Genomic DNA, 27,837 nt, shown 5'->3' on the forward strand with positions numbered 1-27,837 from the left:
AAAAGCGCCCTTCAAGCAAGTGCTCGCCGGAAAAAATGTCGCAACAGAGCCGAGGAAACTTCTAAAAGCAAACCCAGGAGAAGCGTCGAAAGACGAATGAATTTTTTCGGAAATTGTGAAGGGGATGAAGAAAAGTAACAAGCTTTAGTGATTTTAAGGCAAAAGAAACACTCTTGGACCAAGGAACAGCGAGTTCGAAGTTCGTAGGAAAGTGAAAGAAACCAGAGAAAGGGTCTGAAGGAAAGAGAAGAAGTTGAATAAAATGAAAAGAAAAAGGATTTCGCTTTTAAATGCTAGAATGGAGGGTTGGGATTAAAAACGAACCAACTACTCTCGCAGATTGATGACAAATGTCATCCGCACAGCATACCCTAAAAACAACAAAAGAAAAAACGAGCGGGATTCCAGAGTGAAGTAATGATTACATTTTTCGAAAATCAATGACTCACCCCAGGTTGATATGTGGCGGCAATGAAAGCCCAACCAGAGAGCATAATGAATTTGTCCACGTCATCACAACATCCATGACAGTCCCAACCGCCAAAGATGCTGGGGGGTTAGTTGTATGGGTGCTACCCGAGTTTGCTAACGGGCACTTATGAGGGCCGGCACCAAACTATGAGGACGTGAACTCACAAAAGACAAAACACATACCCTCTGTCCATAGGCCGAGACTGCCGTCGCGGCCGCGAAATAAGACAAAGAAAAGGGAATCTTCCCTCGGACAGATTAATCACAGCAGTTGAAGTGTCACAGAATTACGCACCTTGTCAGGTGAATAGTACGCCTATAAATAGCCAATGAGTACTATTCCTGCATGTACATTCTCTCATACTAAAAATAGCTTATCTCTCTCTCTCTAAGCTTTCTCTCTCTTAATTCCTCTTGGGCATTAGCTGACTTGAGCGTCGGGGGGGGGGGGATTCCTCGAAACACCCCCGAGGGTAGCTCACATTTGTTATCTTTGCAGATCATCCCTCACGGACAGTCATTTCATTGTCGGACATTACTAAAGTCCGACACCGTTTTCGATACCGAAACACCTTCCATTTCTCTCGCTCCTCGTCTTTCTACCTCCTCATTTCGCTTCTCCTCTACCTTAATCTCTCGCTCTTTCTCAACCGATTTCGGTAATTTAGGGTATCTCAATTTCTTCTCAAATCAATTGATTTTTGTTTCTTTTACATCAATAATTGATTAACTTTCGTTTTTATTTTTTCTGGAGCAAACAAATGTGATGCCCATTGCTACTGGTGCTTGAAAAACTTGAAGCTGAGCTTCAGTTTTTTTTTCAATTTCTTTTTCCTTTATTTAATGTTATGTTATTTGAGGAGTACGATGAAATTATGTATTATAAGATTTATGATCATGGTATAGATCTGATTTTCGGGTGCAGTTACCTGGTGGTTTTTCATCGACATGAAAGTCTGGGGGGTTGTTCAGAGCAGCGGCGAATCTTGACTAACTATATAATAGAGACTAAGTTGATAAAAATAAAAGTTTTAGTGTAAAATTTTAAATGATGAATAAAAATACTAATACACATCAATATAGAATATTATTAATGGCTACAGAGAGCTTGTAGCTAATGTAATAAATCGAAATCTCAAAGGTGCAATTTTTAAGAAATTGTTTCAATTTATTTGTTTGACCATTATGAAATATTAAAGAAATGACTAATTTTTTAAGAAATTGAAGGAATAGTTCATTAGCAAGTAAGTACATTACCCCAGATAAAAAAAAATTACCAAATTGCTTTTTTAAGTCTCAAAAAAAAAGTTAAAACTTATATTTTATGATGGTTAGGAATGAGTTTGAGGAAATAAGAAGTAATATTATAGTTGAATAAAAAAGAAATTTTTTTAGAGAAGAAAAATAAAAGATAGTACAATCAATGGAATTTTTTTTTCTAAATTAGGCAAATTGATATAAGCCAAAGATAAATGGAAAGAAGAAAGAAAGAAGTAAAAAAAAGAAAGAAGGAAAAGAAAAAAAGAAAAAAGAGAAGTATTTGAAATGAAGAAAAAAAGTCCAAATGTGTTGATGCAAAGTTTGAACTTGCAACCTCTAGGGCTCAAACTTCCTTTCACACCTTGCTTCAAGGCCACTGTGACACAATTTGTTTTGTGCATAAATTACAATTTACTTAATTTATCTTATACATTTATGGGGGGCCAAGCCCCCACCCGCCCAACCAAAATCCGCCCCTGGTTCAGAGGGGGCAAGGGAGGAAGTACTCGCAGGCAGTAGGAGTGGGGGTTGTTCGCACGGAGTGGGAGTTGTAGGACTTTAGATGCTTAATCCGAAAAAAGAGTATCATATACCGAAAAATTTAACCCCAAGAACTTTGTATAAATTAATATGAATCTAAAAAGAGCATAGAATTATACCTCTTGATGCGTGAATTCCTCTTACACCACGTCCACAAGTCTTCTAATGAATATCCGTTAGAACGTCAATCGACGTTTCTCTAATATTGGTCCACAAACAACTCTTGAATCACCACATATGCTAATACAAAAAAAAAGAGAAAACTTCTCTTGCTTTTGGGGTGTATGGTGATTGAATGCGGAAAGAAGAGCAAGGGGAAAATCAAAATTTTTCCTTTCTAAAGATGATGTAAAAGTTGTACTAATTTGTAATCCCTCTATCTCCATACAAGGAGGTTACAAAGAGGTGTTTCATGAGACTTTATATACTCATAATGTCATACATTATGAGCCTAATAAACTCATGAGTACATTTTATTCCACCCATCTAAAAAACCGCCCAATCCATTTCTCAAATGGGTTTGGGTAACATCCAAGGGTTGTCAAATTGTGTGACATCATAGGACCCAATATATATTAGTAGTTGGTCCAATCATATTAGCCCAACAAACCGCAATTAGCTTCTAGCAAAACGTTGCGGTCACTCAATATTATTGGATATATTATCTCCATAATTTGCCCATATACTTTTAGTTTGTTACACTTGATCGAGGACAACATCCTTCAATCTCCCACTTGTCTAAGAACAAGTGTTTAACATTCAAACTCCTTAAGTCACTTAGTGTCCGATTTGATGACATGGTAACATCGTATATAAACCATACCAATATTCAAGTTTTTTCTTGAAATCCGAGTTCGAACTGTCGAAGCAAATGATTAACTCCTTAATCCATTTGAGCATAGCCATGCATTTTTTAGTTCTCGCTCTTTAAGAGGCCAAGACACCAATCCTAACTATTAGGAGGACTTATGCAATCCTGTATAACCAAAACTCCCTCTCAGTTCGTAACAGTTCCGATCACTGCCTTTATATTTCGCTTGTTTCCTGTGGTTGAATCATTCATGCTAGATTTATAATTTAGGAGTGAATTGTGCTTCTACTATTGTAATACTGAATCTGCTTCGAGAGGAGTAATACAGTATATGCTTTCAATCTTTAGGCAAAGTGATCCTTGTCCATGCGAGAGCGGTCAGGTGATCTTTGAGGGAGGTAATGTTCGAGCTAGAGAAATTACATGTGCCCTAGATAAATTGACTTATTAGGTAGTTATCATTCGTCCCTGATTTCCCGAATTGTATGCATAGTGATCCATAATTCTAGTTCTCTATTAATTGATTCATTCCCTCGTATTTAATTCTGTTATTTGCTTAGTTCAGTAAAACAACTCTTTTCATCTGATTTAGTTAATATAATATTAGAATTCAGATACAATAATATAACTTTCTCCATGTGGATTTGATCCTAACTGTCCTGACTACTAGTTAGTGGACCTTAGGTTATTCTTGATTAGGTAATACGACTTTAGCCTGTCAATAAGATCACGTATATTAGTAATGCTAATGAGTAGTGAATGAATTGTTTAGTGAAATCATTTACGAATCTCCTTACATGATTGGAAAAAAGGATAATAAAACGAATAATAGTTAGAGATCTTCTTACAAAAAGTAACACAATATCAAGAATCTAAGTTTTATTATAAATATGTTATTTGAACCTTTTATTTCATTTGTATTTGTATTCACATGAGGCGACATTTTTTAGTAACCGATAACTATTATTTGAATTTCAATCGTTATTCTTTATTAGCTTTCGATTTTTTATTTTAACCCTGCAATATTTAATTTTAACCATCCGACTTAGGCTTTTGTCGTTATTATTGAGAGGTTGTATAGTAGCATAGAGTATTTTGAGGGTTACTCAATTTGTAAGTATTTTTTATACATAATATCAATTTTAGGTGAAACAATCGATCGATATTTAGTATTTGTATATTACAAGATTAATACACAAGTAGTGCCTTATAACTAAATTCATTTAATAATAGTATTATGGAGCATAATTTCGATCTTTGATCAAACAATTGATCGAGATTTACTAGCTCTGTTAATATTAAGGAGTTTAACTTCAATTCTAAAGGCTAACAATTCATCGAGAGTTAGCATTTGTGTACAACAAGATTAATAATTGTTGTCACTTATAGTAGACTATAAATAAAGTATTTAAACTTTTAAGTTTCACTTAAAAAATGGTTTAAAACTTTTTCTTAGATTGCATTAGTATTTGTTAATTTTAACAAAATGTTGTATTTAACTGCAACAAATTAGTAAAAATTTAAGCTTTCGGTTTATAGCCAAACATCAAGCTTTCCAATCCAGAAAACGTTTGAAGTCCATTAATATATATATATATATATATATATATATATTATATATAATATATATATATATATATATATTATATATATATATATATATATATATATAACTACCTTTTAAAAATTTTCTTTCAAAACTACCTTATATAACTAATTTCTTTCAATTTACTACCATTTTACCGTTAATGGGGTTTGATCACTAATAATTGAGTCAACATAAATTGCTCTTCTTCCTTCCTCTTTCGTTTCTGTCATATTTTCTCGCTAACCAACCGATAGCAACACCTAAAGTGATTCTTAGTCATTGATTAGTATTAAATATAAACGTGAAATGGTAGTATGTTGAAATGAATTTGTTATTTAAGGTAGTTTCTTGAAAGAAAATTTTTAAAAGGTAGTTTTATGAAAAAAGCTGGTTATAAAAGGTAATTTTTTGAAATTTTGCCAACATATATATATATATATATATATATAACCCTACGATAACTAATATTTAAATTTCAATCGTTATTCTTTATAACATTTCGCTTATTGATTTTAACCCTTCAATGTTTGATTCGAACCATCCAACTTAAGGTTTGTCGTTATTGTTAGGTGGTTGTAGACTTGTAGTAGTATAGAGTATTTTAAGGCTGACTCCTTAGTCTGTAAGTATTTATTTATGCATAATATCAATTAATGGTGAAATAATCGTTCGAGATTTAGTATTTGTATATTACAATATCAATAATTGTAGTGCCTTAAAACAAATAATTATCTAATTATAATAATATTATGGAGCATAATTTCAATTTTTGGTAAAATAATTGATCTTGATTTGGTAGCTGTGTTAATATTAAGGAATATAACTTCTATTTTAAAGGCTAACAAATGAACCAGAGTTAGTATGTGTATATGGCAAGATAAATAATTGTTGTGCCTTATAATAAACAATAAACAAAATATTTAAACTTTTAAGTTTTATTTAAAAAACGTTATAAAACTTTTGCTTAAATTGAATTTGTATTTGTTAATTTTAACAAAATGCTATATCTAACATCAACAGATTAGTAATAATTTAAGCTTTCGGTTTATAATAAAACATCAAGCTTTCTAATCCAGGAAACGTTTGAAGTCAACGTTGTTAGAATCACGATCCGGGTAGTAGAATCATACGATCCTAGGATCCTACGATGCTAATAAGACCAAATGATCTGAATCGCTCATATAATCGGCCTCGCATAGGATCGCTCAAGATCGGTTGGAATCGATATAGGATTGGTAGAAATCGTATAGAATCATGGGATCGTTTAGGATCGGACCGATCCTACACACAACTAGCCTATTGCTCTTTTTCTTTCTTATTGTTTGCTTTTCTACTAGTATTTTGTCATCGAAATATATGAATTATGCATCTAAAATGCAAAAATAAGCAAATAAGTTTACTATTGTCAGTTTGTTATTACTTATTTAGATTTTTATAAATTAATTTTAAAAGCAAGAAATTTTAATATCATTATGTGAATGGTAACGTTTGTGTAGAAACACATTATTATCTAATTTGCACTTTTAGAATTATTCTCCTAAAATTATGAATCATTCGAAACATAATTAGATTATATTTATCAATTTTAATTTTTTTTGTAGGATCGTAAGACTAGCTCTATGATTCGATCCAACGATCCGATCCTATATGCCCTCACCGATACAAAGTAAGATCGTGATCTTGATTACCTTGTTTGAAGTCCATTAATGATAATTAAAATTGAAAGTAAAACAAATTATATAAACAAAAAAAATCAATTATATTAATAGCAAAACAGGTTCAAACGTTTTTAAGTTTGTAATTTTTCTAGTAACAACGTACGTTTAACTAGTAATCAAAACGTTTATCACAGTTTGCAAATAACGGGTGTGCATGCTATAATTATTTAATATATCCACTTTTTAGCATGGTGAATATCCCGCCCACTTGGTTACAGCTGCAGCAATGAAAGCGCGTTTATGGCTACTATGTCCTGAGATTGAATCCAATGCTTGCCATTGGTGCCACATTTTTTCTCTCACTAAAATGTTTCTTTTTGTATCGTGAAGAAATATTAAATTTGTTAATACAATGGAAACATTTGAATCCATTTTGATGATAATTAAAATTGAAAGTAAAATAGATTATATAAATAAAAATATTCAATTATATTAATAACAAAGCAAGTTCAGACGATTTTAAGTTTGTGATTTTTCTAGTAATAACATACATTTAATTAGTAGTCAAAACCTATATTACAGTTTGCAGGTTGGTGGGAGTAATATGCGTTAACAACAAAGAAGGTTCAAACGATTTTAAGTTTGTAATTTTTTTAGTAACAACATATATATACTTAGTAATCAAAACCTATATTACAATTTGCAGGTTGGTGGGAGTAATATGCATTAAATGCAGGTTGGTGGGAGTAATATGCATTAAATGCATGCATGTTGGGCGCTAACAGTAATTTGTCCCGCCACACCATGCTTTGTTGCGCCATCAGCCAAATTATTTCCCCCTATTTTCCCCTCATTTTTGGCTAACAATGATGTGGCAACTTCTCATTGAAAATATATTTTTGGTCCACATTCACCCAATGTATGTGTATCACCTCTCCTATCTATACATATATATTAAAAGGCCTGCGAAAGGAAGCCTATGTGCCACGTGACAATCTCCTCATATTTCTAATGCAAATGTTTTATGCCTATGTGTACTCCTCACTTTTAAGAAAAGTGTAAGTGCAAGGTATCAAACACGTGAGCTTTGAAATGAAAAGTAAGAGCTTGACTATCAATACACTATGAATTTGTTGTCCAATGTTTCAAATAAAATATGATGAAGTCTTGTAATAATCAAGTAGTTACAATTAACTAAAAAGACTTAAACAAGTATATACATCTCTTACACTCTTATTATGTAACTTACAAGAGAATATTGTATTCTCTTACCACAATTCCTTTTAAGGTATTGTTTTCAAACTTAAACCTTTTAATTTTTTTTATTTATCACGTCGTAATTAACGTGAATTTTTCAATTTCTCAATGGATAAAAAATACGAAAAAGTAGCAAATGAAAACTATGAAATTTAAAAATAATAACATATTTTTTTATTGTAACCGACCCGAAGCATCACCCGGGTAAAAAAAGCTAGTTGAAGATGAAAACTTGCTCGGTAGGAATTTGTTCCCTTATTGAGATCTTCGGAAATGGATTCTTTTAACTATAATAATAAAAACTTTTGTCCGTTCTCTCACAATAATACAAACTTTTAGTTATTGTTAAATAATACAAACTTTTGCCCGAAATTCCCATGACATGTCAATGTGACCTATAACCTACAATACCGGTAAAAATATTTCAACACTAGCCTTGAACCCCCCCTCCTTTCCGGGAATCCACCAAACTCGAAGAAACTCCCTGTCACCACTATTAGCACCACCAAACCCATAAAACCCACAACCATAAATCCATAACTGCAATGCAAAACCACCACCAGTTCATCTCCTCCACCCCACTACCACCACCGAAACCACCCCCAGTCCGTGTCCCCCCATCCAGACTCTCCCCCTCTCCCAAACCCACCTCGTGGAAACCACCCCCAAAACCTCCACCTTATCTCTTTACTCTTTCATCCCTTAGGTTCTTCGGTTCATCAATAGCTTCCCTAAATCTTTTTTGCACGAAAATTCCTCCATTGAGAATCGAAAACATCCTATACAAAATGACATTGCAGATTCAATAAATTCAAATTAGGGCAAACAAAATTTCTTGAAAAAAATTCATCAACAATTTGAAAAAGAGACATTAAAGCATCTTATGTTGAGTTGATTCGCGAGCCATCCAGGTCGGAGGTTCCGAAGATGTTCATAGTAATATGCAGTTAAGAAATTCACAAAAATGGTGAATTTGGAGAGAGAAACTCGAGAAATTTAAAGTTGAAGAGAATGTAAGAAAAGATTGACCATGTGAAAGTTTAAGAGAGCGATGGATGATGAAGATATTGAAACAAATTGCACAAGCTATGATAAATATAAGTTTTTCTGCTTCCATGAATTCATCGTCATCGCCATTGAAGTTAGGTGATCGCGCGCGCAAAATCTATCTCTCCTTTGGTGCCTATATCGGTTTCAAAGTTCAGACTGTCAAAGCAATGGTTGGACTGTCAAACCAAGTCTTCAGTTCATGAATGGAGGGGGAAAGAGATCAATGGAGAGGAAGGAGTTAAAAACAGGAAAAAAGTGTTTTTTTTGTTTATTTTTTTAAAAAAAACAACCAAGGAAATAAAAACACGTGGCCTGATCAGTGCCACCTCAGCTAGTGATCTCCTACAACAAGTTAAGAATCGGTCATGACCTACTGGAGGAATTTTGGGCAAAAGTTTGTATTTTTTAAAAATAATCAAAGTTTGTATTATTTAAAAATAATCAAAGTTTGTATTATTAAAAAATAATCAAAGTTTTTATTATTGCGAGAGAATAGGAAAAATTTTGTATTATTGCGAGAGAACGGACAAAAGTTTGTATTATTGTCGTAATTTAAAGTGAATTTTTCAATTTCTTAATGGATAAAAAATACGAAAATTAGCAAAATAAATTATGAAATTTAAAAACAATAACATATTTGTTTATTGTAACCGACCCGAAGCCTCACCGGTAAAAAAAAGCTAGTTGAAGATGAAAACTTGCTCAGTAGGAATCCGTTCCCTCATTGACATCTTTGGAAAATGGAATCGAGGATCACTTCTTTAATTTCAGCCTTGTAGTTTCACAAGCTGATTGATAAACTCGACTTAATCAATGAATCAGTCGAGCATGAACATGAAACTCATATATAAACCAAGTTTGAAGTAATTGTTCCCTCCGTTTCATTTTAATCTACACACTTATACTTTTCACGCATGCCAATGCAAAACTTTGAGGACATATATCTTTAGTTTTGTATTTGTAAAAATTATAGAAAGTACATATTAAAAAAATACTTCCTCCGTTTCACAATAAGTGAAACATTTTCCTTATTTGGAATAACCACAATAAGTGAAACCAAGCTCCAAATAGTAAAAAAAGTTCACTTTTATTACAAATATGCCACAAAAAAGTAAGAGGGGACCACAAATTCAATACTTCACTCTACTTTATTGTGGTCCCTACTTTCTCTCTCTAAATTCCTTGGTAACTCCCCACTTTCTCTATGTTTCACTTATTATGAAACGGAGGTAGTACATGTTATGATGAATCTAACAAGATCCCACATGACTATATTTTCATCCGCATATAAATCACAAATGATGGTCAAAGTGATATTTGTGAATAGTATAAAATATCAAAGTGTAACAATTAAAATAAAACGGAGGGAGTATATGGGTAGACTGAAAGCTCTATCTTGAACTTGAATTCACTTAATTACATTAATGGTAGTAAGCCCAATTTTGCTCATTTACATTTCAACTACATTCTATTATCTTTGTCCTACAATAAATTTTTCATAAGTTTTTTTAAGTCAAACGTCATAAACTTAAAAGTGTAATTTGAGTGAAATATTCTATGTAACACCCCGATAATTCTCTCTTTTTTAGAAAATACTTTTATAAATACACAAGTGGAGAATTACCCAAGTATTATAGCCCATGTGACAACGTATCGGCTTATTCAGAATTTTGCAGCGGAAAAACGATTAACAAAAACCAACTTTATTAAAACTAACTAAGTAAATGACAAATGTCGAGAATCTAAACAACCAACTTAAATATTCAAACAACTGAAATAAAACATGTTCCTACGAAAGCAGAAATTAACCTATGCTAGATACACAGTCTCTCCACTCCAGATTCCCAATGAGATGCACATCTGCGAACCTATAATGTCAATGCTATATCGACTCTGCTTACCGGAAGGATTATCACAGGATCAATAGGCAAAGCCATGATCACACACACAAATAAAGCACGTAATCAGCAAAGCTGAGTACTACATATCAAACACAAGTAATCCTAAACATGATACAAAACAATAACTTGCATGAATAAATAATAAAGTAATCATACAATAATATGCAGGCAACTTTTACTGAACTAGACTCTAAATATCATTTCTTCCTTTAAAAGGAATAGTTATTGGAACGAGTTGTCTTGCCTACTAATATGAAATACGGGAGCTACCACGTATTCCAAAAATGACCTGCGATATTGAGGAACCTTTGAAATAAAAGAGGGATGGTGATCAATCCATTCCTAGAAAAGCTATGGCACGCTCACCATAACCCCAACCCTTAATGTCCAACTCTAGACGTGCATAAGTCTAAAATCTATCATTATTCTTGTTACGCTTTACGTTATTTACATATTATTACTGGTGTTGATACAAACACATACCAATAACATATAAATAGAAATCAGACAATCACAACTGAATTTCTTTTATCTTTGGATTTAACAAGTGATCACAACTTACAATCCAAGACTACTTTAATTCCTTCTTAATCTTAACTTCCTTTAATTGTTGAACCTAGCCAACAATAATCTTACCTTTATATAGGTATAACTTGTAAACTTATCAAATAAGGTCCACGGTCCTCATAAGATAATAAGAATAATACTTCTCAAAGAATACATGAATAAAATGATTCACTTTATAACATATACTAATTGTTATGCGAATTAATAAATAAACTTCCTTGACATGCTTGCATCAATTATTCCATACAAACATATAATTCGATATTCATAATAACTTCCAAGTCACATGTTGTACACAGGCATAAACATGTAAAATAATTCCAGAAATCACATATCTGAACAAAATAGGTTCCTATACATGATACTAAAATTTAATTCTTCCTTAGAACATGATACTAAGCCACATAGCATGTAATTATGTACGTAACTCGTATATACTAGCCTGTAGGCCACTTTTAATCCGTTAAAAGTTCCCTACTAGATATTCTCCACCTAGAAAACAAGGTAACTAAAATTAATAACTTAAAATAAAAATTATAGTTGCTTTAAATAATTTCTAACCCCTTTAAAACACGTTTAAAAATCGATTTTAGGTGTCAAACTTGGATTAATTTTAATTCCTAGCATAGTACTACTATTCTAGCAATTAAAAACCCTTAAAAACTCTATAAATAACCCTTTTATGAAATTACAGCATCTCCAAACTTTAATAAACCTTCTTAAAACATGTAAAATATATTTAAAATCACATACTAAGTAAATCTCATAGTACATAATATACTACTATAGTTTTCTAGCAATTCGAAACCCTAAAACTCACGTATTCATGATTAAAATTATAAATCTAATCATAATAATAAATCTGAAATTTTCTTCTAACATATAAACTATAGATAACGAAATTACTTATTAAAAAAAGTACTTTAAACTAATCAACGTGATTAATAATAAATAAAACATAAAAATATGCAGTCTTTAATGAATCTTAAGAAGGAAGAAAAGAAAACAACCACGAAAGAGGAGAAGAAGTGGGCGCCGGTCAACAGTTCCCACGGCAGCAGTCACGGCGGCAGAAATTTCGGAACTTTGGAAGACTTGTTACGTTTCTTGTTGAAGAAGAAACGTTACTTGAAGAAGAAGAAAATTATTTTGAGAGAGAACCGAAAGAAACGTGAAAGAGGAAAAGGAGAGAGATGGTCGTGTGAATTGAGGAGGAGGAGAGAGAAAAATTTTCTTTTGTGTAAGGATAAAATAATTGAGAAGTAAGGTATTTATAAGGCCCCTCCTTTTTAGGCTTAGGAAAAGAGATAAAATTCTAGTGAAGATTGATGATTAATAAGATAATCAACTTAAGACTTTAATCATCAATAGGACTCTTTTCCTTTTTATCCTTTTAGGATTTTCGATTCCATTAGACTTCTTTTTCAATGTACTTTAATATTTATAACTTTTATTAAAACATGCTTAATTAAAATATTTCTAATTTTATTAAGCCATGAAAAATAATTACATTGGACTTTTAAAATAGTCAACCTTTTTAAATAGTCAAATCATTTTCCAAACTCATTTGAGTTTGAATATAAATATATAAATACTTAAATATATTTATAAAATCCTTTAAAATTATGGGGGATTACATTTTATAATACCATAACTTATTTTGTAACATGCATATTGACATACACAAATAAAAATGACATAATTATACAAATAATGACACGAATCCCATATCATTTGATCATTTGTTTTATGTCATTTGAGTTTTTTTACAAAGAAAAAACAGTGTTTTATTGTAGGTGGTTACACCATAATTTATGATGTAATATTTAAATTTTTATGTAAATTTAAACCTTGATTTCTAACCAAAATTTAATAAATAATTTGATATTGTTAAACTCATCTGAATATGCACATTAAATTAATATTTAATTAACGATACTAGTGTTCAAATATATATTTTGATTTTTTCATAACTCATAAAGACTGCAAACATGCATGACACCAACCAAATTGGAATTTAAAACGAAAGTGTTTCCAATTGTGAAATTAAAGTACGTTCCAAGGAAAAACAAAGTCATCATCGTCATAAGCAAACCAATGAAAGCATGGTTCATGATGTATTTAATCTTCTAAGATTAAATAACAAGTGCGGAAGTTATGAAATCTAATTAACAATGTTCGGACAACTTAAAGAACCAAAGAATAGGATAGTTCTTAGTTTATTCAATGATAAAGGCAAAGCCACCACAAAGAATAAAGCTAAGGGTTTTGAATGTATAAAGGCAAATCCACCAACAATCAAGAGAATTCTGTAAACACACTCAAGTTTAGAAAACTCTCGAAAATCTTATTAATTCACTATGTTAAAATTCGAACTACATAAACTCTATATATGCTAGTTTAAACATACTAATCCTAGTAGGAAACAAATATAGTAATCCTAATAGGCTTAGGACAAATCCCTAAGTCCTAGATTCTCTAGACTTCTTGAATCATGTAAAATCCATCGTTTTAAGAACGTAGGCAAAACCATGATTCCTAATACAAGCAAAACTAGGAATGCAATAAAGATATGAGTCCTAACAGAACTAGAACTCTCATAGGCATGCTCACATCACACGCCTACTCTATACTACCTAAGTTGGTTAGCAATCATGCTACCACCTTAGTAGTCATCCCCATGAAGAATCCTCCATGTACATCAATTGAGCCAAGGTCTACTGAAACATTCTTGTGTACAAGAGCTAGTAAACTTGCATCAACTACTCCAGTATCATTTCATCACCGTTATAAGTTGTCATAACAACTCCGACTGACCAAGTTCAGATTATCCTATAAATTGCTGGCTAGTAAGAGCACAAATCATACATATACTCAAAATTAAAGTTTTGGCACCAAGGAAGACAAAAACAATACCCGTCGTAAACCAATGATGTTTTAAATCTTGTAGAAAAGCAGCCTTGCATGATTGACAATTAAAACATAAGATATTTGGATCATTATCCCATCTATTGCAGTCATTGTTGGAGTAGTTTCCAATTTCTGGCTTTATCCATTTTGCCGGACTGGTGTAATTGAAATTACACTCTTCTGGGGGCTTGCAGCAACCCCACTGTAAATTTGAAGCAATCCACATATTAGTACAAGATATATTTTTCTAAAAGAAGAAAAAAAAACCTTCTCTAACTAATACTTCTCCCGTCATTACTACTCCATGTTGACTTGAATTCTTGTATATTCACAATATCACTTTGATGTAATAGGTAAGTGGTTGTCTCAATGTATATTTTTTAAAAGTTTTTGAGAAGAGTTCCATTCAATCCAACTTCGTTTTCCTCACTTCCACCTTGAGTACAAGGTGAGTGTTTCGGCCCAGGGTAATGCAACAAATCAACGCCCTCTCATATTGCTGATCTATCACAGACGTGGCAAGAAAGGTGGTCTCAATATATATTTTTTAAAGTTTTACATTTTTTTATAGATATTTCTACTAATAGATTAGTAAAGATTTTGGTGGTCGAAATTGTATTTTGGAGACGTAGAAGTCAATGTAAAGCAACTAAAAAACAGAGGAAGCACGAGTATTTAGATTGACAAATATTGGAATTTTCTTTTTGATAAGAGATAATCATTGAGATAGATAGGTTCAGAAAAATTCCTTAAAAACTGTTATAAATCCTACTTGGTACAACTAAATTCTTTTAACCAATCTTAAAAATTAGCATGGAAATCCATTACAGTTACCATATCTAATTAAGTTACCCAAGATATATTGAAAAATATTGGCGTCTGCGACAAATGAACAAGGTTTTTGTGTCAACATCTAAGCTATGCCTTAATAGCGATAATAATGAAAAAAGAAGATATGCAGAGGTCTTACTTCAAAAGCATCCAGAGGTCTTTGGTAGAACTCATCAAGTTTATCCAGTTGATATTGATTAAAGAATGCGTTGCAGACACGCCCTTTTATAACAGCCTTCTTGTAGTAGTTTTCCCAATTATTAGTATCATTGACCTTCTTCACCATCCAGTGGGAATATGATTCCACATGATACTCCTTGTAAGATCTCCCAGGTATAGATTTTCCTCCTCCTTTTGTGCTCACTGCCAACGCAAATATTCCGAGAGCGGCCATCGCAACGAGCAAAGGAAATGTACAACATGCCATCTTCGCTAAGCCAAGTTCAACATGGCGAGTCAATGAGCAGCTGATGTAGCAGAGAATGAGGAGTGCCACTCCCATGAGGATGAGACTCATCCCTAGGAACCGAAAGCCGAAGCAACCAGCGCTCAGTTTGGTAAGTAGCATGGCTCCAAAGAGGATTGCAAACCCAATGTTTGTATACTCAACAACAAAACAGAACAAATAACAAATTTGATCGCCGGACAAATTTTCCAAATCCTTTGGACGAATGGAAGGCATTTTTAACTAAGTAAGCTATCTTTTTTTTTTTTTTTTCAACACACTAAACAGGTTCTTTACTTATTTTATTGCTCTTATTTCGGGAGACATTTGCTAAGACATTTTGATAAAAACTCTTTATGTAGGCTAAACCCGCCTTATCTATATAATAGAGGTGATAGATAAACATTGTTTGGTAATTAATATTCTCTGATGCACCGATACGTCAAATTAGTTGATCTTTTGTGTCTATTCACACTGCTCGCCTTTGAAGACTGAAGTAAACCCTTTGAATGCTTTTGAAGTCTTCTATTACAGTAATAGTCCGACCAGTGACGTTGACGTCTGCTAGTCTCCGCTCCTGCAAGATTGTCTGTTCACATTACTACATCACACCATTCACTCAAGAGTGAAGATCGCAAATAAGTACAGGTGCATGTAGAGTATGGTGTGCCCTTTTCTAAACTATGTCGTTTTATCATTTTTAGAGTCTATAATTTTAAAAAATTATTGTTATTTGTTTCCTTAAATTTTGCAAGTAAAGATTCTTTTTTCAAATTTAAATTTATAAGGTGTGTGTTCTTTTGTCTTAAGTGTAGATGTTCATTTACTATATGTTCTTTTCATTATAACATTTGTTCTTTTATAAATAGAGATTTACACGTTCTTTACTTTTAAACCGTGTGTTCTTTTTAAAAGTAGAAAAGTTGTTGAAAAAAGTTCGTGTTCTTTTATATTAATTGTATGTTCTTTTTGGGTGCACAATAAGCATTGTGCACCCTAGTCCATAATCCACGCTTTCAGTGAAGATGACCTTCTATTATTCCTAATAGAAATTAGAAAACTTCTACATTTTTGTTCTTATGTTTTATCAGTCAATGGGTGATTGAATTTATGTTCTTTTTATATGGAAAGAAATTGAATTAAACTGAACTGAATTGAATTGAATTAAGCTGAACTGAACTGAGAGAAATCGAAATGTATAGAGAAACTAAACTGACTTAAAATTAAATACACTGAAGTGAAAATAAGTCCAAAAGAACACTACTACTTTTAACTATTTTATTGGCTTATTTTATTGCTTGTTGTGCTATCAAATACTCAATTTCTTTTTAAGTGCAACACTACTATTTTTACACTATTCACACATCTCACTGTTTCTCAATTCTCATATAATTTTTGCTCCAAATTACTAATGAAAATTCTAAATTTTGAAAATGCGAGACTACAATGAATGTGAGCCACCCACCCCAGCTTTCTTTTTTGTTTTGACATAATTTTAGAAAATACCAAAATCATTTATTCTAATTTCAGAATATGTTTTAAATAATTTCGAAAAGGGGTGTGCTATGTACAGCAAAAAAAGGTTAAATACAGCAAAACATATTAAAAGACTAACCTATCCTTTGAGGGGTCACATCTGAGAAGGGTCATTTATGACAAATGACCTCCTTTTGGAGGGGTCATCTATGACAAATGACCCCCTTAGGCTATGTTTAGTTCACCTGAAATTATCTTATTTGAACTTATTTGATCTGATCTGATATGAACTTATTTTTGCTGATCTGATTTGATCTGAACTTATTTTTTCTGATCTGATCTGATCTGAACTGATCTGATTTACAAGATCTTATCTTTTATAAAATATATTATTACTATTATATTATTACTTTGTAATTCATTATTATGCAATACATTATAAGATCTTCTTTATAGTAATACTATTATTATCATTTTATTTTTATTACAACTTTTACACAACTTTTAATAATAATAATTATATTATATTATAAGAACAACAATAATAATTATAATCATAAAAATAATTATTATTACTAAAAATAATTATATAACTTAAGTCATTAATTTATAAGAGCACTTATACAATGTTTCACACTTTCCCTTAAAAAAAATGTTTCACACTTGAGAAGTCGGCAGACTCAACTCTTTTTTTTATATATAAAATAAAATAAGATATACAAACAACTATGACTTGCGCATAAAAAAAAATAGCGTGCAACTTCAAATAGCTAGAGAGATTTGGAATTCGGTAGGAAGAGGTGTACCGAATCTAAATTTATAATTTGTTTCTCACACTTAGCTTATTTTGAAATGTAATCCAAACTTAGTAGTTTCGTTGTCATGGATTTGAGCTATCATATTATATATTTCTTATTTTTGCGTAAATCTTATGTTCTTAACACGTGGCTTTTAATTTTCTATTATTTAATAACAACAAAATAACTTAATATAATGATAACAATGACATTTATAATGGTAACAATAAGATTAATAATAATTACCAATATTAATAATTAATAAGTACAACAACAACAATAATAATCCTTTTGAACAAATGTCCTAGTAAGTAATAGTACTCCCTTTGTATTTTTTATCTTTCTCACTTAGAATCTTGACACTATTCACAATTAGAGAGAATCTTTTAGATTTTTCTCAATATATAAGAAAAAATATAGTCATGTGGGGTCTTGTTTGATTCGTCTCAATGAGTATTTTATTAATATTCAATTAGTATAATTTTTACTAATATGTAATGAAAGATATTTAATAGCAATAATGAGTTTTTAAATATAAGCATGATCTGAACTGATCTGATCCGATCTGATCTGGTCTAATCTGATCTGATCTGAACTTATATTTTCTGATCTGATCTGATCTGAACTTATTTTTTCTGATCTGATCTGATCTGAACTTATTTTTTCTAATCTGATCTGATCTGATTAGATCTGAAATAAGCAAAAATAAGGTGAACTGAACATAGCCTTATATGGAGGGTCATCCATGATAAATGAGCCAATTCCCGCCATACCCCTACCGCATCAAACATATAATATAATCTGACACGAATACTTTAGGCGCCGGCTATTATGTTAAGGGGATGCGATAGGCCCATTTCAGAATTTTTCCCAACCCTAAAAGGCATCCAACTTTATTAATAAATGTGACACGTTGGCTTGTGTGCGCAAGTACTTATGGTAATGTATTTTGCTGCATTGCTGCACCCCTGTGTACGAGATTTTTTTTCTTAAAAAAAAATTAAAATTAACCATGGTTAAGTTAGGCATAATTTTAGATGCTGTATTTATCCCTTTTTTTTTTTGCTGTATATAGCACTTATGTTTCGAAAAATATAAAATAAAAAATTATGAAATACCCGAAAATTAATTTCGGTAAAGATTTTCTTTTTACCCAGATTATCTCTCTCCTATCCTCTACCCTTTTCTCCCTCAAATCTACCATGGATCTTCGATTCTTCTCGAATTTTCAGTAGATCTCTTACTTGGAACTTTCTAATTCCATGAAATGGTAAGAATTCATTTAGAAGTTTTAATTTTCGATTTTGGGGGAAAATTTTGAGGAATTTTATTTTCACTTTCATCTCTTTCATCCTCGTAAATTCATAAAATAGATGAACAAACACAAAATTGATGATCGTATGCAGACCATGAATGCCCAAATTTTAATGGAAATTAAGGTTTGAGTTTTAAAATGAAGAAACTCAAAATCAAAATTCTAGGTCATTATGAATTTAACAAAAACATGGTTTGGATTGTTGTAAGATGTTGGAAAACCGCCAATTTGGGACCGATTTGTGCGTTTTTTGAGTGTTGATAACCATTGTCAAACTAGATGAAGAATTTCAGAGGAGAGAGAAAAATCAAAATGTTGAAGATGAAGTTGAAAGAAGATGACTGAACAGACACTTTAGGTAATTACTAAATTAGGTTTCGAAACAGACACTTTAAGTAATTACTAAAGTGGGTTTCGGTAATTACCAAAACGTGATAGAAATTAAGAGAAGTCTCAAAACCTCTAATGTCAAAGTGTATTAAAATATAAACAATTGAAAAAAACAATTCGAAGTATAAATTAATCAATATGATATAAATGTGTTAATCCAAATAAGCCAAATAGAGTTATAAAGTCACAATATGTAAGAGAAAAGAATGTGATAATAAGTTTGGTAATGCCCAAAATAATTTTTGGTAATAACCAAAAAATATTTGGTAATTACATAAAATCATATGATCTGGGGCTAATTTGGGTTTTTTTAATATAAAGAGGGACAATGGGGGACCCAAAACTCAGGTCAATGGGTTATGGACAGGTACTTGGCCTAATGGACCCAGCGGCATGATTTTCCAATCCACATAGGATTACTTTGTTGTGTAATGAGAATAGATTGTGATTGGATATGTTTGGTAATAGCCAAACCATGTTTGGTAATAGCCTAAAAGCATATGATTAGGGGTTAATTTGAGCTTTTTATTACAAAGAGGGACAATGGGAGCCCAAACCTCAATTCAATGGGGTTTGGTGAAGTATTGGGCCAAATGGACCTAATGGCATGATTGTGCAATCAACATAGGGTAGCTTTGATGAGTAATGATAAATGATTGTAATTGGGAGAACATACTCCACTTAGTATGTTTAGTAATACGCATAACATATTTGGTAATTACCTTAAAACATATGATCTGTGATTAATTTGGGCTTTTTAATACAAGAAGGGACAATGGGGCACGAAATTCAACTCAATGACGTCTGGTGAGATATTGGGCCTAATGGACCCAATGACATTATTGTCCTATCCCCAGAGGCTTTCTTTATAAGTAATGCAAATGGATTGTGATTAGATATGTTTGGTAATACGCAAAACATGTTTGGTATTAACTAAAACCAAATGATTTGGGGTTTTTAGTACAAGGAGGGACAATGGGGGCCCAAAACTCAAGTCATTGGGGTTTGGCGAGGTATTGACCTAATAGACCCAGTGCCATGATTGTCGAATCCCTATATGATTGTTTTGATGAGTAATGATAAAGGACTTGGATTGGGAGAACAACCTCCACTTAGTAGGTTTGGTAATCCCCACAACATGTTTGGCAATTACCTTAAAACATATGCAATGTGGTTAATTTGGAGTCTTTAATACAAGGATGGACAATGTGGGCCTAAAACTCAACTCAATGTGGTTTGGTGAGGTATTGGGCTTAATGAACCCAATAACATGCTTGTCCAATCTCCAAAGGATTGATTTGATAAGTAATTAAAATGGATTGTGATTGGATAGGTTTGGTAAGGTCCAAAACATGTTTGGTAATTACCTAAAAACATATGAGTGGTTAATTTTAGCTTCTTATACAAGAAGAGACAATGAGGTAACAAACTCAAATCAATGGGGTTTGGTGAGGTATTGGGCCTAATGGACCGATTGATACAATTGTCCAATCCCCATAGGATTGCTTTATAAGTAATAAAAATGGATTGTGATTGGATAGGTTTGGTAATGCCCAAAACATGTTTGGTAATTATCTAAAAACATATGATCTAGGGTTAATTTGAGTTTTTAGTACAACGAGGGACAATGGGTGCCTAAAATTCAAGTTAATGGGATTTGGTGAGGTATTGGGCCTAATAGACCCAGTGATATGACTGTCCAATCCCCATAATATTTCTTTGATGAGTAATGCGAATGGATTTTGATTGGATAGGTTTGGTAATGCCTAAAACATGTTTGGTAATTATCTAAAAGCATATGATCTTGGATTAATTTGGGTTTTTAATACAAAGAGGGACAATGGGGGCCTAAAACTCATGTCGAAGAGTTCTGTGAGGTAAAAGGCTTAATGTACCTAGTGGCATGATTGTCCAATCCCCGTAGAAATGTTTTCATAAATGATGGGAATACATTGTTATTTATAGGTTTGATAATGGCCAAACATGTTTTTTAATTATCTAATAGTATATGATATGGGATAATTTGGAATTTTTAGTACAAGGAGGGACAAAAGGAGTGCAAAACTAAAGTCAATGGAGTTTGGTGAGGTATTGGGTCTAATGGACTTAATGACATGATTGTCAGATCCCCATAGGATTGCTTTATGAGTAATGAGTGGATTGTCATTGGATAGATTGGTAATGCATAAAACATGTTTGATAATTATCTAAGAGCATATAATTTGAGGTTAATTTGAGTTTTTTAATACAAGGAGGGACAATGAAGGCCCAAACGCATGTCAATGAGACTTGGTGACGCATTGGGTCTAATGGACCCAGTAACATGATTGTGAAATCCAGATAGGATAGCTTTATGAGTAATGTGTGGATTGTGATTGGACCGATTGGTTATGCCCAAAACATGCTTGGTAATTATCTAAAAGCATATGATATGGGGTTAATTTGTGTCATTTAATACGAACAATTGGGGTGCAAAAACTCAAATCAATGGGATTTGGTAAGGTATTGGTCCTAATGTACCCAGTGACATGATTGTCCAATCCCATAGGATTGTTTTGATGTGTAATGAGAATGGTTCGTGATTGGATAGGTTTGGTAATGCCCAAAACATGTTTTATAATTATCTAAAAACATATGATTTGGGTTTTTTAGTACAATGAGGGACAATGGGGCGCGGCCCAAAATTCAAGTCAATGGGATTTGGTGAGGTATTGGGCTTAATAGACCCAGTGATATGACTGTCCAATCACCATAATATTTCTTTGATGAGTAATGCGAATGGATTTTGATTGGATAGGTTTGGTAATGTCTAAAATATGTTTGGTAATTATCTAAAAGCATATGATCTTGGATTAATTTGGGCTTTTAATACAAGGAGGGACAATGGGGGCCTAAAACTCAAGTCGAAGAGTTTTGTGAGGTAATAGGCTTAATGGACCTAGATGCATGATTGTCCAATCCCCGCAGAAATGTTTTGATAAATGATGGGAATACATTGTGATTGATAGGTTTGGTAATGGCCAAACATGTTTTTTAATTATCTAATTGTATATGATATGAGTTAATTTGGGATTTTGAGTACAAGGAGGGAGAAAAGGAGCGCAAAACTAAAGTCAATGGAGTTTGGTGAGGTATCGGGTCTAATGGACTTAATGACATGATTGTCAGATCACCATAGGATATGAGTAATGAGTGGATTGTCATTGGATATATTGGTAATGCACAAAATATGATTGGTGATTGTCTAAAGGAAAAATTATCAAGAATAAGTTCACCTTTGCGTTGACCGCTTTTAACAAGTCAACCTTCATTTATTCCAATAGCAAGTAAAGCTTCTACATGAATTAGCTTTTAACAAGTTTTTTTTTACTTATGACCTGAACAATGTAAACTTTCATTTTAAACTTACTATTCCCTTTGACTTATTGACTCTGGCAAAAAAAACTCCCTCCACATTTCGTTTCCCCTAACTGTTCATATAACACACTCTCCCTCTCTCTCCTGTTCTTCGTCTCCAAGTCAGCCATTGAAGCTCAAGCAAATCAAAGTTCGAATTTTTGCAGCAAAGGTAAGTTCGTATTTTCTTTTTTTTTTCTTTTTTTTCGCACCAGAATTTTCTCGAATTTTTCCATTTTATTATTCGAAACTCTTGGCTGAATGCATGTGTGTGGTGTTTGATTGATTTATTCGTAATAGTTAATTAGTTGCTTTGAAATGGTTTGATGTTGAATGTAAACAATTAGGGTTGCAATTTTGGGTTGAATTATGGTTGTTGATGATGAATCAGTTACTTAGTTTAGGGTTTCCATCCTTTTTTTTTTGTTATGTGTTTGATATGTTTGTTAAATGAATTTAAATTGGTATGGAACTCATATTGAGAAATATATTGAATTTTTTAGGTGGCAATGGCTAGTAGTGTTTGAGATACTGTTACCTTAAGGTATTGGCATGGTGGGAGGTATAAAGAAGCTAGTACAAGGGAGTTAATATATGCAGGGGGGCAAGGGAAGACAATTGGTGTTGTTCCTGATGAGTTATATTTTTGGGAAATTATGGATTTGGCTAAGAAGTGTGGGGATTATAGCACAGTTGAGGCAGTTTTCTATTTACATCCTGGGATGGGGTTGTTAGATGGGTTAATAAAGGTAGAAGATGACAACGGTGTTCTTGCACTTTGTGATATAGCAAAGAAAGAGAAAAGTGTGGACTTGTATGTGTTGCATCAGCAGGCTTACCCCACTTTCCCATATAAATCTCCCTCTAAATCTCCTAGTAAGACAGTAACTCCTTCTCAACCACCTGAAACACAATTAATAAATCAAAAAGCAACCAAACCCCAAAAGCTTACACCAAAAAGGGGAACCTTATCACACCACCCTCCCTTAAAAAAGACTTGACTCAAGTCTAGATATTACAATTAAAATCAGGGAACCTTTTTTCAAAATATATAGCATACTCCCAACTAGCTTCATGATCTGGACATCCTTCCCGTTGGACCAAGTATTGAACATGGGCCATATTATGAAATTTGATAGTCCTCCTATCCAATATAACGGTTGGATGAATTAAGAAAACATCGTCTTGGCCTTGTAACCAAATTGGAATATGTGTAGCAATAGGTAGAGAACCTTGAAATTTCTTCAGTTGAGATACATGGAAAACATCATGTATCTTAGAATTATTAGCAGGAAGTGTAAGTTCATAAGCCACCTTTCCAATCTTAGCTTGAACCCGAAAGGGCCCATAATACTTGGGAGACAACTTATGATTAGTTCTGGTCTGAATTGAATGTTGTTTGTAAGGCTGAAGCTTTAGCAAAACCCAATTGCCCACATCAAAGTGTCTATCAGTCCTGTGTTTGTCAGCTTGAGCCTTCATTCTACCCTGAGCTCTAGTCAAATGAAATTTCACCATAGCCAGCATTTGCTCTTTTCTAAGCATGCTTCTATCCACAACTTCAATAGAAGATTCGCCTGCTAAGTAAGGTAAATGAAGTGGTGGTGGTTGATTGTAAACCACTTCATAAGGTATTAACTACAAACACTAGTAGAAAAGGACGATTTGCGTCGCCCCATTTGCGTCGCATGAAAGGCAAAACGACGCAATAACGTAATTTGCGTCGCACGTAAAGAGGAGTGCGACGCATAACATGGGTACATAAGTACCAGATACAAGGTATATGCGTTGCACGTTCCTTAGGTGCGTTGCAAAAGCCCAATTTGCGTCGCACCTTATTCAATGTGCGACGCAGATACCAAGGCCACGAGGCCCACTTCCCTTTTTATTTCAAAAATCCTAATAATTGCGCCCACATTTCAACCCTAATTCTTCGCATCAACTCTCAGCTGTCACTCATCTCCCCTCTCTCTCTATCTCTCTATATCCCTCCCTCACCAACCCTAATTTCTCCTCTCTCCGTCACGTTTAATTTTACAGTTCATCATTTCATCATTTTTATCCACACAATTTCATAACGTCACCGGGACTTTCATCATTTCAATTTCTTCATGCTTCTCATGTGACTTCTCAGATCTAATATTCGAAGGTAATTGGAGAAGAGCAGCAAACTTTGTGAACTGCATTCGTGAACTTCATCCATATTTATTTTTGGTTCTTAAAAATACCGATTTCGTTCTTCGCACTTCGAGAATAAGGTAACTTGTTTATTTTTTTATTTTTCTTTTTTTTCGCCTGTCTTAATTTTTCGTTATTTGTCATTTTTTCCAGATCTGTTTAAAGACCTCCTCGTTTTTTCATTTTCGTCTGTGTCGACACATTGCTGCATTTTCGTTTTCATTTTTTCAGATCTATTCGAATTATGAGAACAAGAAGGAAGGTCAAGATGTGAAGGAAGCTCCAAAATTTTTGTACTATATTAGTTATTGATAGATTTGTTTTTATGAATTGTTGTATTATATATGTTCTGAAATTCCAAGCATTTTCGTTTTCATTTTTACAGGTTTGTTCGAATTTTTGTACCGTATTGTTTATTAGTTTTATTTGATTTTCCATCCTCTATCTCTACGCATTCATTGTCACACCTTGAATTTCAATTTTTTTTTTTTGAAGTTTATGTTTGGTTGTGGTGCAGTATTAAAGCATTTTGAAGTTTCTATTTGGTTGTGGTGCAGTACTAAAGCATTCATGCTTTGATATTGTGTTTTTTTTTTTATTTTTCGCATAACATCATTTGCGTCGCACATGGCACAAGGTGCGACGTAGGTGTCTGATTTGCGTCGCACCATGTGCTATGGGCGACGCAAATTCCCCTTCTATCCATGTTGTAGTTTGTAGTTTATGGAGCTGGGGAGAGCAATTTGCGTTGCACCGTATACAACGCGCGATGCGAATAGCTAAAAGATCTGCGTCGATTCCGCATACGACGTAGATCAATTATAGGCCATCTGCGTCGAGACCTCTGCGTCGGACCTAGATCCGATGCAAATTGGGGTCCTTGGTCCGATGCAAATCGACCTTTTTCTAATAGTGAAAGCTGAATGAAAATGAGTGTTGTACCACCACCCAGCTAATGGTAACCATAGAGACCATTCCTGGGGTTTTTCTCCACACATGCATCGAAGATATGTCTCTAAACATCTGTTCACTACCTCTGTCTGACCATCAGTCTCAGGGTGCTCGGCAAAAGACAATAGAAATTCCGTGCCGTGAAGAGAAAAAAGACCTTTCCAAAAGTTACTGAGGAAGGTAGGGTCCCTTTCACTCACAATTGTTCTTGGCCAACCATGTAGTTTGAAAACATGGTCTAAGTAACATTTAGCTACTTGTACAGCAGTATAAGGATATGAGAGAGTCATGAAATGAGCAACTTTGCTAAAACGATCCACCACTACAAATACGACATCCTGGCCATTGGATTTCGGCAAGCCACCCATAAAATTCATAAAGACATTCTTCTATACTTCTTCTGGAACTGGGAGAGGTTGTAATTAAGAGTCCTGGATTGGCAGAATTATCATATTTAGAGACTTGGCATATGGGACATCTCCTCACAAACTATCTAACATCCTTAGTTATGACATGCCAATAAAATATGCTTTTAAGCTCCTTTAACGTGACATCCCTACCTGAATGGCCACTCTTGGGGCAAGCGTGCTGCCATTGCATGATCTTCAGTTTCAGATTATCATCCTTTCCAGCTACAATTCTATTCCTTCTTCTCAATAAACCATCTTGAATGCTGAAATTGGGAACACTTACATCATCTCGTAATTGAACTAAGATATGTTGAGTGTTAACATTAAGGTGATAGCTCTAAATAATCAACTCCTTCAGATCTGAAACAATGACTGAGATTGCCATGAACATAACTTCTCCTCCTTTTACTCTGGAGAGGGCATCCGCAACTACATTGTCGTTTCCACACTTGTATTGAATCTCATAATCATAACCATAAGTTTTGACAACCAAAATTGTTGGAAAGGAGTAGATATCTTTTGTTGTAATAGCCACTTCAAACTCTTTTGATCTGTTTTGATTATAAAATGGCCAGCAATCAAGTATTGTTCCCACTTTTGAACAGCGAAGACAATAGCTAAGAGTTCTTTTTTATAAACTGGTAGTTTTTGCCATATGGGACCCAAAGACCTGCTAATAAAGGCTAAAGGATGGTCATCTTGCATTAGAACTGCCCCTATACCAGACTTAGATGCATCAGTCTCTAGTACAAAGGGTTTGGAAAAGTCTGGAACAACAAGAACAGGAGCAGTTGTCAATGCTGACTTCAGTGCTTCAAAGGCATCCTGAGCTTTCTCAGTCCCTGTAAAACCTTCTTTCTTGAGAAGATTAATGAGCTCTTTGTTAATAAGAGCATAATTCCTGACAAATTTTCTTTAGTAGCCAGATAAACCAAGGAAGCTTCTCAAGTCTTTCAATGAGCTAGGAACAGGCCAACTAGCAATGGCTGAAATTTTCCTTAGATCTGTCTCTACTCCTTGAGCATAAATAAAGTGGCCTAAATACTCCACTTTACTAGTTGCAAAAATAGATTTTCTAGCTTTTGCATACATCTGATTTTGCTGCATAAGCTCAAACACTTCAATTAAATGATGTAAATGCTCAGTGAAAGATTTACTGTAAACAAGAATGTCATCAAAAAACACTAGGACACATTTTCTAAGAAATGGTCTAAAACATCGTTCATCCATCCCTGAAAAGATGCAAGAGCATTAGTAAGGCCAAAAGGCATTACTAGAAAGTCATAATGCCCAGTGTGAGTTTTAAAAGCAGTTTTAAAAACATCTGCATCATGAACCCTCAATTGATGGTATCCAGCTCTTAAATCAAGCTTTATAAACACAACAACTCCAGCTAATTCATATATTAATTCATCAATAACTGGAATAGGAAACTTATCTTTTACTGTTTTCTTGTTAAGTTCTCTGTAATCCACACATAATCTCCAAGTTCCATCTTTCTTGCATACTAGAACAACTGGAGATGCAAAGGGACTTGAACTGTTTTGAATAATCCCTCTGTCCACCATTTCTTGAATGAGTTGTTCTATGACATCTTGCTTCAATGGATACCTGTAAGGCCTGATGTTAACGGGA

At 33.3% G+C, this 27,837-nt stretch overlaps 1 protein-coding gene across 2 annotated transcripts; it reads right to left on the reverse strand.

Moving 5' to 3' along the window:
- Window positions 1-13,429: 13,429 nt before the first annotated feature.
- On the reverse strand, window positions 13,430-15,654 carry LOC104893214 (tetraspanin-7). 2 transcript variants are annotated; one of them, XM_010679312.4, is made up of 3 exons: window positions 14,984-15,654; window positions 14,020-14,215; window positions 13,430-13,935 (listed from the first exon to the last, which is right to left on the reverse strand). In XM_010679312.4, exons 1-3 carry the CDS (start codon window positions 15,524-15,526, stop codon window positions 13,931-13,933), a joined length of 744 nt encoding a protein of 247 aa, XP_010677614.1. In that variant the 5' UTR covers window positions 15,527-15,654; the 3' UTR covers window positions 13,430-13,930. The 2 variants fall into 2 exon arrangements, with proteins under 2 accessions (XP_010677614.1, XP_010677613.1); XM_010679311.4 differs by having other exon boundaries at window positions 13,430-14,215.
- Window positions 15,655-27,837: the final 12,183 nt, after the last annotated feature.

Source organism: Beta vulgaris, chromosome 5, assembly GCF_026745355.1.
Source record: "Beta vulgaris subsp. vulgaris cultivar EL10 chromosome 5, EL10.2, whole genome shotgun sequence".
Lineage (NCBI taxonomy): Eukaryota > Viridiplantae > Streptophyta > Magnoliopsida > Caryophyllales > Amaranthaceae > Beta > Beta vulgaris.

What these genes read in the sequence shown, in the direction of transcription:
- LOC104893214 (XM_010679311.4), bottom strand. Translation starts at nt 15,526, where the DNA reads ATGCCTTCCATTCGTCCAAAGGATTTGGAAAATTTGTCCGGCGATCAA. An exon ending in GACCTCTGGATGCTTTTGAA is followed by an intron (nt 14,216 to 14,983) that starts GTAAGACCTCTG and finishes TCAAATTTACAG; the next exon opens with TGGGGTTGCTGCAAGCCCCC.